Genomic DNA, 14,836 nt, shown 5'->3' on the forward strand with positions numbered 1-14,836 from the left:
TACTGACATTTACCGATAAAAATCAAATTCTTCCAAGCCTAGGCATATTACCTGCGTATGTTCTGCTTATGGTACGTGCAAGATGAACGCTCCTTTTCATTTGACTGGCTCCCTGAGCTGAGGTGGTGTGTAAATAGGAAGTGATTCTATAAGTAGAGAGAAGTAATATATGTGCAACAACGTGCACTTCCTGCAGCCATGCATGTTTTTAATGTTAAAATCTAATTGGAAGTGCCAAACAGTCATCACAGATCAGGCGCTTAGTACTAGGGGTTATTTACTGCTGCATGCAAGTTTGTGGGTGTGCAGTCATAAAGTAAGGGTTTATTATACTGCACGTTTTCAGAATGATCAATTAATTGCACAGGAATTCACGACGCACACTGAAAAACGATGCACTGTATTTGTTTGAGTGATCATGTCCAAATCAAAGATCACATTTTAAGGGTGCTAAAAGGCAAAGTGTTAAGGCTAACCCAGCTGAGTAGCAGAACAGTAAGTTAGGTTGGCAAAAATGATAAATATAGTATACTAAATCATAATGGTTAACATAAGAAAAAACCCAAACCAACACACATAGAATATGCATGATTTATTATAATACCAAAAACCTTAACAGTGTTCTGTGGTACTTTGACAATGCTTCATTTTGTTTAATATATACATGTATTTTACAAAAGAATGACGCTTTTACAAATTAAAATCTTACAAATTTCTATGGTGTAAATTTATGGTAAATCTAATGAGATGTAAAAAAAATCGCTTGTAGATATTTAGCTACAGCTGATGAAATTCTAAGATCAAAGGTTTAATTTTCTATTTCTTTAGAATTGGTTACAAGACTAATGTAAAAATGAAATACTTTATTTTTGTAATGCTCCTGAAAACGTTAAGGCATCAAAGGGAAAATTATGTGTCCACTTGTAAAAGGCTGTTTTAGAAGGGGATCATGGGCAAAGTCCCACCTTTGTATGTAGTTTTAATGCTCCAAATGCTTTTCAGTTGTTCAGAAAGCAAGAAACAGCAGTATGGTCTATGGCATACAGTACATATAAAACTGACATACCGACTGACAGTGGTCTTGACCACAAACCAGTGTCGGAGGCATGAAACAACACAGTTACATAGAATTGCTTCAGGTGTTTATTTTCATTTTTGTTCTTATTTAGAAGACAAAACTAAGTATTCAGGAAAGAAAAAATAGCGTATCCAACAGCCAATAAGTACAGTACTGAGCTCTGTTGTTGGCAGCCATAGGCACAATTTTATATAAAGGCCGTCATTTAAAAATACTATACAACAGGGCAAGGTGCCTGCATGATTAATGAGGAATTAAGTAACTTATGTATATAGAAAGCAGTTATGAATTTTCTTACCCTAGAATGAAGGTTGTAATATTGTCAGTCTTCAGGAAAGTACAAATATCTTCAGAAGAATAGTTTGTTAATTTTCTTTTCCTCAATAGCTCAGGTCTAAGAAATGTGCCAGGAGTGATGAGGAATAATTGCCTGAGTAGGGCAAGTCTAGTTACTTGATATTTCAGAAAATATAATAGAAAAGAGTCAGATGGTACAGACAGGAACTCTCAACACTACATGCCGTGAACTCCAGAAGGCAGGCACTTCTGGGGATAGCATCACTGCTGTGGTAACCACAGGTATCTAAAATATTGCCAGACATGCTGCAGGATATGAGTTTTGTGCACTTTTGGTTACCCATCAGTTGTCCAAAAGTTACTGAGTGAGAAGGAAAGAGTCTCTGAAGTTGATTGAACTAGCTTGGCTAATCTCTAGCAAATCACCACAACACATACATTCTGAAGAGTATGTTTGTGCTTAAACAAACCAGTGAGTCTGGGAAAAATGCAGAAATAAGCAAAATATGAGATGGCAATGATATTTACAGATTTACTGACAAATTAATTCCTTGCATGGTCTATATCCATTTACTGTTTTATACTGCAAATATGGACTCAATTTGTAGATCAACATTGAAAGGGAAATTTGAATAGCCAAAAATTTGTACAGCGCATATGTACTTCCTATTAAAAAGCGCTTTTGACTCCAAGTGTGAAAAATATGTATGAAAAAATTGTCACATCTATGTGTCCCAGAAGGGAATTCACACTCCTCCAGGTCAGCAAGTGCATGCATTTTTATTAGCAATTACATATTGCAATTCCAGGTTTTTCCACATACGGGACCCTCTTTTGTGAAATGTTTTGAAATACACTGTAGACGGCCAACTGGAGATTTGTTTTTGTACAAATATATGTGAAGATGCTTCACACTGGTATGTAAAAAATAAAGTTAAAATAAAACAGCTGCATGCAGCAACAGCATACACTTTTGTAAAGGTTTTTGACCGGGCTAGAAAGGGGAAGCGAGCTGATGTTGTTGAAGGGGTTAGAAAGGGGAAGCGAGCTGTAATTTTGAAGTCAATTGAAAATCTCCTTCCAAAATCCCAAAGCTCAGATAAGCGACCAAGCCCATTTTGCAGCACTCTAAAATTGTGAGCTATATGTTGTGATTTTTTTTTAAAAATTCAAATGTTTTCAAAACTCCCTCCCTTAACTTAACGATGTTTTGTATGAATGTTGTGTTCCAGCCCAAATCAATCTAATACCAACAATATTAAAATCCTTAAAGGCTATAAAGGGCAATATCTTATCCTTACTTGCAGAAAAAAGATTTCACCCCCGTCATTTGATAAGGAGATGCTTCATTGCACCGTCAATGTTAGAGGGTCCAACCCAATTTGCCCTATATTTTCCCCTACATACAGTATGTAAAGTCTCGGTCACCCAAAGAAACCACTCATTGTTTGTTCAAAAACCAAGAGAAAAGTCCATCTCCCAGAACATTCAAAACATTGTCTACCCACAATGGAAGAGGGAAAAAACCTAGGTGGAAACAGTTACAATCACAGGCTTCCAAAAATGTTTAAAAATTAAGAAAAACAAACCATCATCTTTAAGCATTACCCATAGGGAACGATAGCTCAGTGGTTTGAACATTGGCCTGCTAAACCCAGGGTTGTGAGTTCAATCCTTGAGGGGGCCATATAAGGATCTGGGGCAAAAATTTGTCTGGGGATTGGTCCTGCTTTGAGCAGTGGGCTGGACTAGATGACCTCCTGAGGTCCCTTCCAACCTTGATATTCTATGAGTCTTTCCTTCTTTAAAGCAGGTAAGCTTTAATTCCAAAACATCTATGAACAGATTACACTGAGTACATCAAATGTAAGGCCTAAACTTGCATGCCACTGAATGTTTTTCATGGGATGTTTAACACTTCTGATTAGTTCAAGATCAAAAATTATATACACGGGTATCTTGAAATTATATTTCTGAATGAAAGAGACTGAAAACACAGAGCCAGAGTGATGTACAAGATCACTGTGTAATAGAAAAGTATCACGTGTATCTCTACAGCACAATACAGTAGTGGTATTTTTGACAGTCCTCATTTACACAACAAACCCATTCATTTTACAAGTTGATTGCATTTTAGCTGTGCAAAGCTCTACCAAAGTCTAGTGCCTCAAATCAGGTAGTATACTGACATCAGTCGCGATCTGCGGGGACTACTTTTTTAGCTGGAGGTTTAATACTGATGGTCACTCGTTAATTGGTCTGGGTCATTTTCTTTTTTTTGTGACACTGACCTCCCTTCCTCCTCCTCCGCACCAAAGGATACTTTTGCTGAAATTTTACAATAGCGGAGATTAGAAAGTACACTTCGTTCATTTGCTTGTTTCCTCGGTGCCTTTGGATTATAAAGGCAACTTAAATATGTGGCTTTATCCATCAGCTGAGGGTTGAATGCCCAAGACTCTCCATTTGCATGTATTTCCGTTTCTTGTCCCAATAAACACGGATTTGGTGTCAGTGAGGTAGTGGAGGATGTTCCCTTGCTCAGATCAGGAGGCTCAATGGTGCAGTCTACATTCTGGCAAAGCTTCCCAAAAGATGAGCCTTCAGTCGGTAGTCTGAAAACAGAACAATATGTTTTCTTGAGTTGTTTTGTTGATAGACTTTCACTCCAGTTTTGCTCCAATTCCTTCTTCCATGGGTCGGAAAGCGCAGAACCTTGTGGCAGAAGAGACCTGTGAGATTGCTCTGGCAGACAAATGGTCTTAGAACGTAGTCCAATCTCCAGGGGCTGTCTGCTTTCTAAATATGGACCGGCAGAGGGGTCGTCTCCTGCCACACAAAGCTTGGCATCTGTGTTGCCAGCCACTAACATGTGGTATTTAGAGTTAGAATATTTCATATCTGGTTCGTTCTCCATTTTTGGATTTACCTGTATATTTTGGAGCTGACACTTGTCCTTTTTATTACAAGCGAATTGCTGAATTCCTGTATTCCTGGAGGCATGGCCTGAGTGAGAAACAGTAGCATCATAGCCTGCAACACTGATTTCTTCTGCTTGACTTTCATAAACAGTAAGAGAAGGATTTGTAGAGGATCTGCACCCTTTTGATGCTGCAGGTTGGTAGAGATATTCATGGCCAGTTTCCTTTTTGCATCCAACATCGTCACATTCATTACGATCGGCTGCTATAGAACTGCAGGCATTTTCCAAGCAGCTTCTAGAAGGATTGTTGTCTGTATTATGCCAGGTATTATTTTCAATCCTCAAAATGTCACTAGGGGCTAACAGCTCCCTAATATTCTTTTGGTCGTCTGTGTCATTTGAGCTAACAACGGTCACTAACTCATACGAATTGTGCTCAGTACAGTCAGATTGAAATGCCTTTGTTTTCTCCTCGTCAATATTAAACTGAGCTCCCTCATTCTCATTAAGCATGAATTCAGCATCAGCACTTTCATCTCTCAATCTGCCTACACTTTTCTCTTCACTTGGAGAAATTTGCGTTTTCTGCACCGAAATAACCGCATTTGACAAATAACAGTTGGACTTCCTGTCTGCTACACTTTTACGTTCAACTTCATGAATGTCCAATAAAGAAACTTTACTAATATTCGGACTGGAAGTTATAGAGTCAGGATCCGGGGTGCTTTCATCTGCACTGAGTGGGAGGCAAGTATAGACAGATGCCATAGCACCGAGTTGTAGAGATTTAACATGGCAGAGTTCTCTGTCCAAAATACTTGGAGATGCAGGAACACAACCTTCTTCACCTCCTGCTAAATGCTCATTGATGGTATTATATGTTTGTGTCAGTGCATCCGAATCGGTTTCCAAAGACTTCCAGTCCTGGGCAACATGTTCATTATGTATATTCTCGCATCTTCTGGACGGGAGATGATTGGCACCAACAGAGGCATTTCTTAACGGCAGTTGCTCCAAACTATCCACCATCCTGCTCTGAACTTTTACAATGCATTTCTTAGTCCTCTCTTGAAATTCACTGATGGGTTCAACAATTGCCTTACATAGAGACTGGCATTCAGCACCAGCTTCTTGGTGAGATATACTGGTTTGTTGGCCCAGCTGCAGAGTTATTGTCTGAGGAAGCCCACAAGAAATTTTACTGTCATCTCCAGGTAACTGTTGATGGCAAATTCCATCAGGAGCAAAGGAGGCGTGTACGTCCGGCAAAGTGCTATAATTTCCCTTTTCCCATTTGTTTGTTAGTGGCGTCTCACTGTTTATACACTGGACAAGGCAAGTTGTGGTCACTTCTTGTTCTGTAAGATTTAGGTTAAATACAAAACACCATGACACATTATAAATTCTGCTAAAAATTCCTTATCACAGTTTCTACAGGTTGGTACCAAGTGTGTGAATACACGTCCCCAATTTATAGCAACAAACCAGTGGTCTGCACACAAATATTCTGGCAGTAGATAGAGTGATATGCGTCAGAAGGAGACGTAAAACCATTTCAAATTGTGTGTTAAAATACTCTTTCTGCCTGAGTTTAGCTGATGGTTATTGTAGCTGAAATTTAATGATGATTAGCCCCTGTTGTCTTACAATAGATCACAACTGAAACGATCCTTACCTGTAAAAACAACAAAGAATCTGGTGGCACCTTAAAGACTAACAGATTTATTTGGGCATAAGCTTTCGTGAGTAAAAACCTCACTTCTTCGGATGGATCCTTACCTGTATACTTCATAGTTGAGTTTCACAAAGTTGTTTGCTGGCCATTACCATTTGGCAGTTATTTCCAAAAATTAATTATATACTGAATAATTGAAAATATATTGCCTTTTATTAAAAACACTTACAAGTGAAACACTTCTAAATTCCCTACGTGGTGGTGCTTTACATTTTCAAGGTGCTAAAACAAAGGTTAACTCATTTTTATAGCCGATGGACAGATCTAAGGAGAATGGAAAGGGGAAAACCTCTATTGAATGGCATGAAAATTTTAAAATCTTGTATTTTAAAATTGATTTCTGCTGCTCTGGACATTATACATGGTAGCATCCAAGCACTTGCTGGACTGCAGTGCACACTGCTGCCAGTGGTGAGTTTAGGCATAATGCTAAGTAGAGAAAGCCTGCATGGTCTTGTTTTCACTGCTGCCCAAGACTTATCATGCAATATGCTTCATTTGTCAGCAGCCACAAGCATCAGCACAGGGCATAAACTTTTTCTTAGCATTAGCTCACACATATGCCCCTTGCCACAAGAGCAGTCCCACAGACTGATGTTCATTAGCTGAGGAAGGCAAAACTTCTTCATAAAGTTAGGTGTAAAATTAATCCGAATCAACACTGCATAGAATAAACGGCATTGCAGCATTGCTACACTTTATGGTAGTGACTAATCTCCAGTCATTTCCAGGGCTGCTTCATAGCCCTCTGCTTTCCCCTTCTCTGGGAAAGTTTAACTAAAAGGTTAATGGTGAGTCTATCATTACCTTTCAGTAGATCCATGTCAGAGGGGGGAGCCTGCGTGGACAGATCTAACTGCTCTCTCGAAGTCAGAAGTGTAGTCTTCAGCTCCTTTAATACTTTCTGAGCAATTGGGCAGGGCTGGAATTCATTGCAGCAATTCATATGGTATTTCCAAAATCTCTCTTTTGTTAATGTATTATTCTTTAAGGAAGATTCTTTGTCAGGTTTCTCACTCCTGGGTGTTCTACAGCTGGACCGCTCTTCTCCCAATCCATCATTATTACAGAAAGATGGGGGATGGATACTTTCTTTCCCAAGAAAGGGGCTAACTAATTTTCCCTCTGCTGCAGGCTTGATGCCTTTATTGTCTGGGTTGTTGGCACCAGCATGTTCTCTAGGGCTGGCTAAATCTGAAAGTGGGGAGTTGGCTGGTGCTTCAGGTTCTGGAGTGAGGTTGACATCCCCTGTGTTCGTAGTCTCTCTCTGATAGTTGCTTTCACTTTGTGCAATGCAACAGTTCTTAAGATAGATGTCTTTCTGCAAGTCTGGTTCTTTTATTCCTTTATCTTTGGATCTGTCCTCAGTAGTATCTGTGGACTCACTCTTTATAAAATGTTCTTGACATAAAGTCTCGCAGTCTTTGTCTCTTCTTGAATGCACCAAGTTGGCCTCAAATCCATTCTCAGCATTTCTTCTAGATGCACCATCTCCATGAGCCTCTGTTAAATGACTGGAGATGCTGAAGTGAAAGGGGCTCCAGGATTTACTTCTCTTGTTAGAGGTGGTGTGAATTCTGTCTCTGCCTGTTTGTATATGTGTAGCACTTCCTGCTGGAGAAACTACATTTACCAAAGTCTGGGAACATTGAGAACCAGAAAGCCAGGTAATGGGACTCAAAGCCCGCTCTTCCCACTGGGTTTCAAAATATTTCACCAAGGCTGTAAAACAGAGGGAACAAAGTTGACATACTGCAGTTATCTACATTGTAAATACATATTTTAATCATATGCACAAATCTCACTTCTCTCCACTGACCGATAACACAGAAATACAAAAACACCCCAACATACTGATGAAAAGGCTTTTCTTCACAAGTGTGTAGACTGAGCACATGCACACACACACCTTCCCCCCCCCACACACACTTGAACTGGAAATGGAGCCCAGGAACTAAATGCAGAAAGCACATTAGATTCGTTATAGGGATTTAAAGTATGTGTCTGCCATGCAATTTTTAATTATTTATTTATAAAAGGTCATGTTCTTTTAAATAAAGGACATAATTCTAAAAGGGAAAAATTTTCTTCCAGGAATGCCTCACCAGTGGAGCTATAATACTGTCTAGGGAAATATACAAATCCTGAGGGAGGACGATGCTCAGCGAATCAATATTCCCATTCTACAGTAGCCATCACTGAGGATTCTTGCTGGTTCTGCTGTTGTAGCAGATTCCCTGCAGCAGTCTCCATTACAATGGGCCACCTCGTTCAGCAGCAGGCCCCTGGAGACCCTGCAGAGCACTGGGCCTCTCAGCAATGGCTATTATTGCAAAATACACACATGAAAGCTATTGCTACGTATCCTCTTCCCGTTCCAAAGTGACCAACACCCAACCTTCCCACCCTACAAACCTCACCACCATTTCTGAGTAATCATTGTTGCTCTTTATTTGAGCTTACCAGGTTCCCCATTGTCCATCCACTCCCTCATCGGGATTGTTTTTTTATGGCTCGACGATGAGAAATGCAAACCAGGGTCCCTTTCTGGAGAAGGTTGTTTCTCCACATTAGGAAATAAGCCTGGTGCACTGACACATCTGGGAATTTCAGCGGCTCTCTCCACATTTTTGTTGCCCACTTGCGGGAGTGCTGGGCTTGTGGCTTTGTCTGGATGTTCAGTTAATCTTCCAATTTCCGTTCCATCTTTACAGATCGTCATGATCTGTTTACTTGTGGGACTAAGAGTCGGCAGCAGGGCCACTCCAGGCATCTTCACTGGGGAGCTTGTTTCTGAATGTTCTCTGCTGGATTGGAACATGTTCTTCAAATGGTCACACAGTGCTTTTTCTATTGTGTCTGCTTCACTTTCCTTCCGAAAGCCCCTTGTCCTATTTGCTTTTATCACACAGTTATGGGGAAGTGGGGATACTGAAGGGGTATCAGTCACGCTTCTTGGGAACTCTTCCACAGAGTCCTTCTGTAAGACGGGTCCATCCTCTGCCTGATTAGTAACTCTGCTATATTTCCAGTGTTTTGTGATGAAATAGACTATCAGGCACATGATGAAACTAAAGAAAAGTCCTCCTGCAGGAGACAGGATGAGAGTCAGACCACGCTCATGGCTTTATTTTTTAAGTTATATGTAAACTTATGGATACTATTATTACGATTAAGCACCAAGTACCAAGCATGGTACAGGCAGATTTCATGCAAGTTTTCCACCACACAGCTCTGTCAAAGCATCTGCTCTGCAGCACCACTTGATAATCCATCCACACCCCCTGAACTTTCACTAAGGATCTGTATCATCCCCTTCCAAGCCATTAGTTCCCCTTCCCTGCTGTTCTACAATGCATCCCATTCCTGGCTTGGGGCTCTCCTGCCCAAGGCCTGCCAAGTGGGTGCTTATGAGAAAGCAGGCTAAGCAAATAAAAATGGAAGATTTTTAATAATATTTTACACCTTTGGAGTAATGTGAACTATGAATAATGCAGACAAACAGCTTCCAGCCTATGTTGCATTGCTAGAGTTTACCTGTGAAGCCATACAGCGAGTTCAATTTTGAAGTGCTTTCCTGTGGTAGATTTCCTGCGTGAGTTGGATAAGCACAGACTTCAGGCCCGACACTCAACATACGGCGTCCCCTCAGGCTCGGCGGACTATTGCAAACCAGGCCACTGGGTATCTGAACTTTGTCTTTCAGTAACTGCATGGAGCTCACCAGATGACAGTCACAGATCCAAGGATTTTCATTAAGAGACAAGGAGGTAAGAGAGTCTGGAATGCTGGCCAGCGCAGTCAGCTTATTCTTAAACAACCACAGATGCGTCAGGGCCTGCAAAGGCTGGAAAACATCATTATTAATAAACAGGATTTCATTGCTTGATAAGTCCAGTTTGGTCAATGATGCTAGCCCATAAAATGTGTCCATGGAAAGATACTGAATGAAATTGGAAGACACAATGAGTTCGTTCAGCTTAGTCAAATTCTCAAAAGTCTTTGGAGGAAGATATGTAATTTTGTTGTCAGAAAGGAGGAGTTTGGTGAGCAGAGTCATCTCTAAGAACCAAGAACTTTTCAGCGTATCCAAGGCATTGTTTGTAAGAATCAACTCCTCGAGGATTCCCAAGCCAGAGAAAGCCAAAGGCTCAATCCCACAGCTCAGCAGGCAGTTACTGCTGAGATCCAAACTCCTCAGGCTGCTGACATCCTTTGCGCCAAAGGTCAGGTTTGGAAGTGAAGAGAACAGAAATCCAGTTATGGAGAGCAAATGAAGCCTGGGGAAGTTCTGAAAAGACAGTGGCAGTATCTTGCTGAGGTTTCCGTGCCGTAATAGTATTTTCTCTGTGGAGTTTGGCAAACCTGGTAAGACTGAGGTACAAAAACGGTGTTGGGAATTAAAGTGCGGGAAGACAAGAGGCGGCTGTAATTTAAGTTGGGTACCAGCCCTGGGATGAGACTGCATTGGACAAGTACAAAGGGCTACAGCTGAGGATCAGACCATAATGACTGAAACTGATCTACTCAGAGACCGACCTTGCTGTGCTGCTCTCCTAAATATCCATCCTTTTGTACTTGGCATATGGCCTACTACTGTATTCATAGGTCCCATCGCAACCTGGACTGGATAATGTCTCTTTCATATGGCAATTGCTTTTTCCTTTTTATAGTTTTTCAAGTGAATATATTTTTACTTTTAGACTTATTTCTTATAAATATAGGTTTCAGAGGAGCAGCCATGTTAGTCTGTATCCGCAAAAAGAAGAACAGGAGTACTTGTGGCACCTTAGAGACTAACAAATTTAGTTAGTCTCTAAGGTGCCACAAGTACTCCTGTTCTTCTTCTTATAAATATAAAACACCACTGTTCAATAGCAAATGTAATTTTAAAATTCCACTAACTACTATTCTTGTCCATGAATTGGCAGCAACGGGAGCCCAGGAGAGGGATAAAGGCTTACCTTCCTGAAGCGATGAGACATGCTCACATTCTGCTAGCCCGGTGGAGCAGTATTTACAGATTGGAGGACAAGACTGGGCTACTTCCAGGAAAATCAGCAGAAGGAAACTAACAAGAGCCAAAATACCTATTTACACACACAAAATCCAGTTACAAACACAAACACACATATTCTAGAAAAAGTTATTTTTGAAGATCTTCTTAAACCTGCAGTATTCTGACTTACTTCCTATAGTTGCTCTGTATCTATTGGGATACTATAGATAAATAGGCTATGTACCAAGAGTAGTACATGTCATCTTTTCATTTCACTGTAATAATGTTTTAGTCTCCCTTAATACCAATTACTGCTTAAAAAAGTAATTTAATTAAAAAGGGCCCTTGGCTATTGAAAATTTAAAAACAAAAGGTTCTTTTTAACATTGCTCTGAAATTAGCACAACTTACTGCAACATTAAGTGCAATACACACTACTGACTGACATGTGATAATACGAGTTAGATGGTGACTGTTTCTAGGAAACTTTCTGCATTCATATTGTAGAATACCATATGGTATTTATTAATTCAGCCACTCTTCATAGGCAGGTTATTAACTGATGCGCCCACAGAGCAACGGTTTTATTATTTTATAGTGTGCACCATATCTTAATAGAGCAGTTGCCTTGCAGACCACCACCTCACCCCATTCGTCATTCCATTCACCATCTCATAACTTCCCCATGGCAACTACAATAATTGCTTATGTGGAAAAATCAATATTAAGGAAATATTTCAGGTATTTTTAGCTCTCTTGAGGCAATGTAACAGCTAGTAAAATGGAAAAGAGCACTATATAACTGGCCAATCTCTGTGTGGACCGCAGCTGCCATGTATCATAAATGGGGATTGTACATATTGTAATATTACATCATTTTTCTTGAAAAATCTGTTATTTTCTCATTTGATGTAGAAAACATTCAGATACCATATCACTAAACATGAAAATATTTAGATGCTGTATCTAAATATGTTATTTTGTTAACTTATTTCCTGAATTGTTTTCTATATCACCAACCATTCCCTGTTCCAGCAGATATCTTGGCCTATATAAATTCTGCCAATTAATGTTCTTCCCAAAGCATACTGCTGGCATTTTCTGAGCGTCTGAGAACAAACAATTGCATTTGTGTTGTATAACCTGACTACATATTAGATTAAGTCCAGGCATGGGATTTATTTGCACTGGTTATAAACTCATCTTTTAACTTACTCAAAAATATTACAAGTAAAAATATGACCCTATTATTAGCAAATACAAAAAAAATGCTAGGGTCAGGTTTAATACTTGCACTTCCCCCCCCCCCAACTCCCCTCCCTTCCCCCGCCACCAAACAACTAGTTAGATGCACACACCTTTGAAAATATTTCTAATCTTCAGTGTATTTTTTTGAGGAAGGTTGATTCTGATATTTACTTTACTGTAGTAATTTTGGGTGACTATAAAGGAAGAGGCAAAAGTGTCTTGTGGAAAGTAGATTTCAGTTTCAGGCAGCAGAAAACGTATATATTCTTTCATTAAAAAAACCGATTACACCCTCAACCTAACTTTTAAAAAGTTGGGCTGGCAATTGAATGCCAAATTTGAATAGACAGTTACTACAACTCCACAAATAAAAGGATACATTATGTTTTATGTGCACAATTATCCAGATTACAAGCATTAGCACAGTAATTGTGCATTGAATTGTACATCCTACTTTAAAAAAATATATATACCCCTTCTATGACTAATAGGAATGCCTTTCCCGAATGGGTGAAGAGATTTTTCCTACCTAAAATACTTGGGAAACTCAAGAATGAATTCACTGCAATTACAATATTTCCATAAATAGGACATGCAACCTTTTGGATTACTTCTGAGTTCACATTTTACAGTAATATTTCAATGTTTTTTCTTCCTGATCATTTCAGTTCATATGACACACCATTTATACACAAGAGCATTACTTTCTCATTTAATATTTTATTACTTTACAAAAATTGTGCCTGAATACATTTTGACCACTGCCTGAAAATATTTATGCCATATTTGATTTCTGACAAGTCTAGTTTCCCACTGAATACCTAGTACAATTTAAATCCAAATGTTTGTTGCTAGAATTAATAAAAGTTGGAACTTACAATTCATCCTCAGAAACGCATTGGACTTTTCTGTTAAAAATGTCAGCTTGGAGTACAATAAGCTGTCACTTGTCAGAGTATTTATGCTTCATGAAAACATGGTTCACTAATTGGGCCAGTCATGCATATTAAGATTCATTACAGATTAACAAAACATGAGGCAGGTTCAAACAGGTCATCTCCTGAATTAATAAGACTGTTACAAAACTAACATTAAAAAAGCTTAGTGGTAACATTTTAAAAGAATTAGAAAAAACACAATACAAAAACGCAGAGCTGATACTCCACACTTCATCCATAACCAACAGCACAGGAAAACTCCTGCCCTGAGAAAGAGATGTTTACAACTAGAATTTACCCATATTTAATAAGTGCTGGTGGAAGTTAATGCTTTTACATTATGAATAAACTGTTTGTACAAGGATGCATTTTACATTTGGGATCATGTAAGCAGCATGCAAAAGGTGGTTCCCATGTTTTTTGTATTAAATTCACATTCTAGAAGATTACAAAAAACTGAATTTACATTAAAATTTAAAGTATGACAGAAATAATGTTTATTAAATAAATCCATCAGTCTCTTTTCATTAAGTGAGTGAATGGTATTTGTGAGCCTAACAGCAGAACATCTTTACTTTAAATCAGTGGTTCTCAAACTTCTGTCCTGGTGACCCCTTTCACATAGCAAGCCTCCGAGTGTGACCCCCCCCATAAATTAAAAACACTTTTTATATATTTAAACATCATTATAAATGCTGGAGGCAAAGCGGGGTTTGGGGTGGAAGCTGACTGCTTGCGACCCCCTATGTAATAACCTTGTGACCCCCTGAGGGGTCCCGACTCCCAGTTTGAGAACCCCTGCTTTAAATCTACCCTCAGCAAAATCCTTACTCCAAAAAAAGGGGGGGGGGGAGAAGACACAGGTGCCAGTTGTATAACAAGAAGGAATTACAATATTTCTAAACAAATCCAAACAAGCAGAATAAATTCTTTGTGATTTGCCATCAGCCCTAAATCAGAGCAAATATACCCTGTTTCCCCGAAAATAAGACATCCTCCGAAAATAAGGCCTACTTACAGTTTTGCCTCTCGTTGTAATATAAGGCATCCCCCCGATAATAAGACCTCCCCGATAATAAGGCATCCACCGATAATAAGGCATTTTTCATTTCTGAAAAATAAGACATCCCCTGAAAATAAGACCTAGCGCATCTTTGGGAGCAAAAATTAATATAAGACACTGTCTTATTTTCGGGGAAACAGGGTAGGCATAAAAATGGAGCAGGTGTCTGTTGGATGTAATTGCAAACAGACTAACAACAAGCAGTTCTCACTTACATGAAAATCCATGAGAGATTGTGGAACAAGATCTAATGTTACAGAAGATCAGCCATAGATAATGGCTCACTGTAGACAAACATTTCTAGTTACATGGTTTATTAGCCATAATATAAATTAATTGAAAATACAGTGTGTAAAACCTACCAAAAAGACTTATTACTAATAAGAAAAAAAATTTAATATATATTTTAGAGAGAGAGCGCGCGCGCGCACAATTAGCAATCCATTTAAGGGGGTATAACCCATTATGACATGATACACGTTAACATTTCATATTTTGTGCAAATAAATTGAAAATTTTACATTAATTTTAGATGCTCATGAATATGCCAGATTG

At 39.1% G+C, this 14,836-nt stretch overlaps 1 protein-coding gene across 2 annotated transcripts; it reads right to left on the bottom strand.

Annotated features, from left to right (window-relative positions):
- Positions 1-579: 579 nt before the first annotated feature.
- On the bottom strand, positions 580-10,502 carry LOC128825341 (uncharacterized). Of its 2 annotated transcripts, XM_054007777.1 has the most exons (4): positions 9,571-10,502; positions 8,497-9,120; positions 6,841-7,755; positions 580-5,656 (listed from the first exon to the last, which is right to left on the bottom strand). In XM_054007777.1, exons 1-4 carry the CDS (start codon positions 10,499-10,501, stop codon positions 3,606-3,608), a joined length of 4,521 nt encoding a protein of 1,506 aa, XP_053863752.1. In that variant the 5' UTR covers position 10,502; the 3' UTR covers positions 580-3,605. The 2 variants fall into 2 exon arrangements, with proteins under 2 accessions (XP_053863752.1, XP_053863753.1); XM_054007778.1 differs by lacking the exon at positions 580-5,656 and having other exon boundaries at positions 6,165-7,755.
- Positions 10,503-14,836: the final 4,334 nt, after the last annotated feature.

The sequence above is a fragment of the Malaclemys terrapin genome, chromosome 17 (genome assembly GCF_027887155.1).
Source record: "Malaclemys terrapin pileata isolate rMalTer1 chromosome 17, rMalTer1.hap1, whole genome shotgun sequence".
Lineage (NCBI taxonomy): Eukaryota > Metazoa > Chordata > Testudines > Emydidae > Malaclemys > Malaclemys terrapin.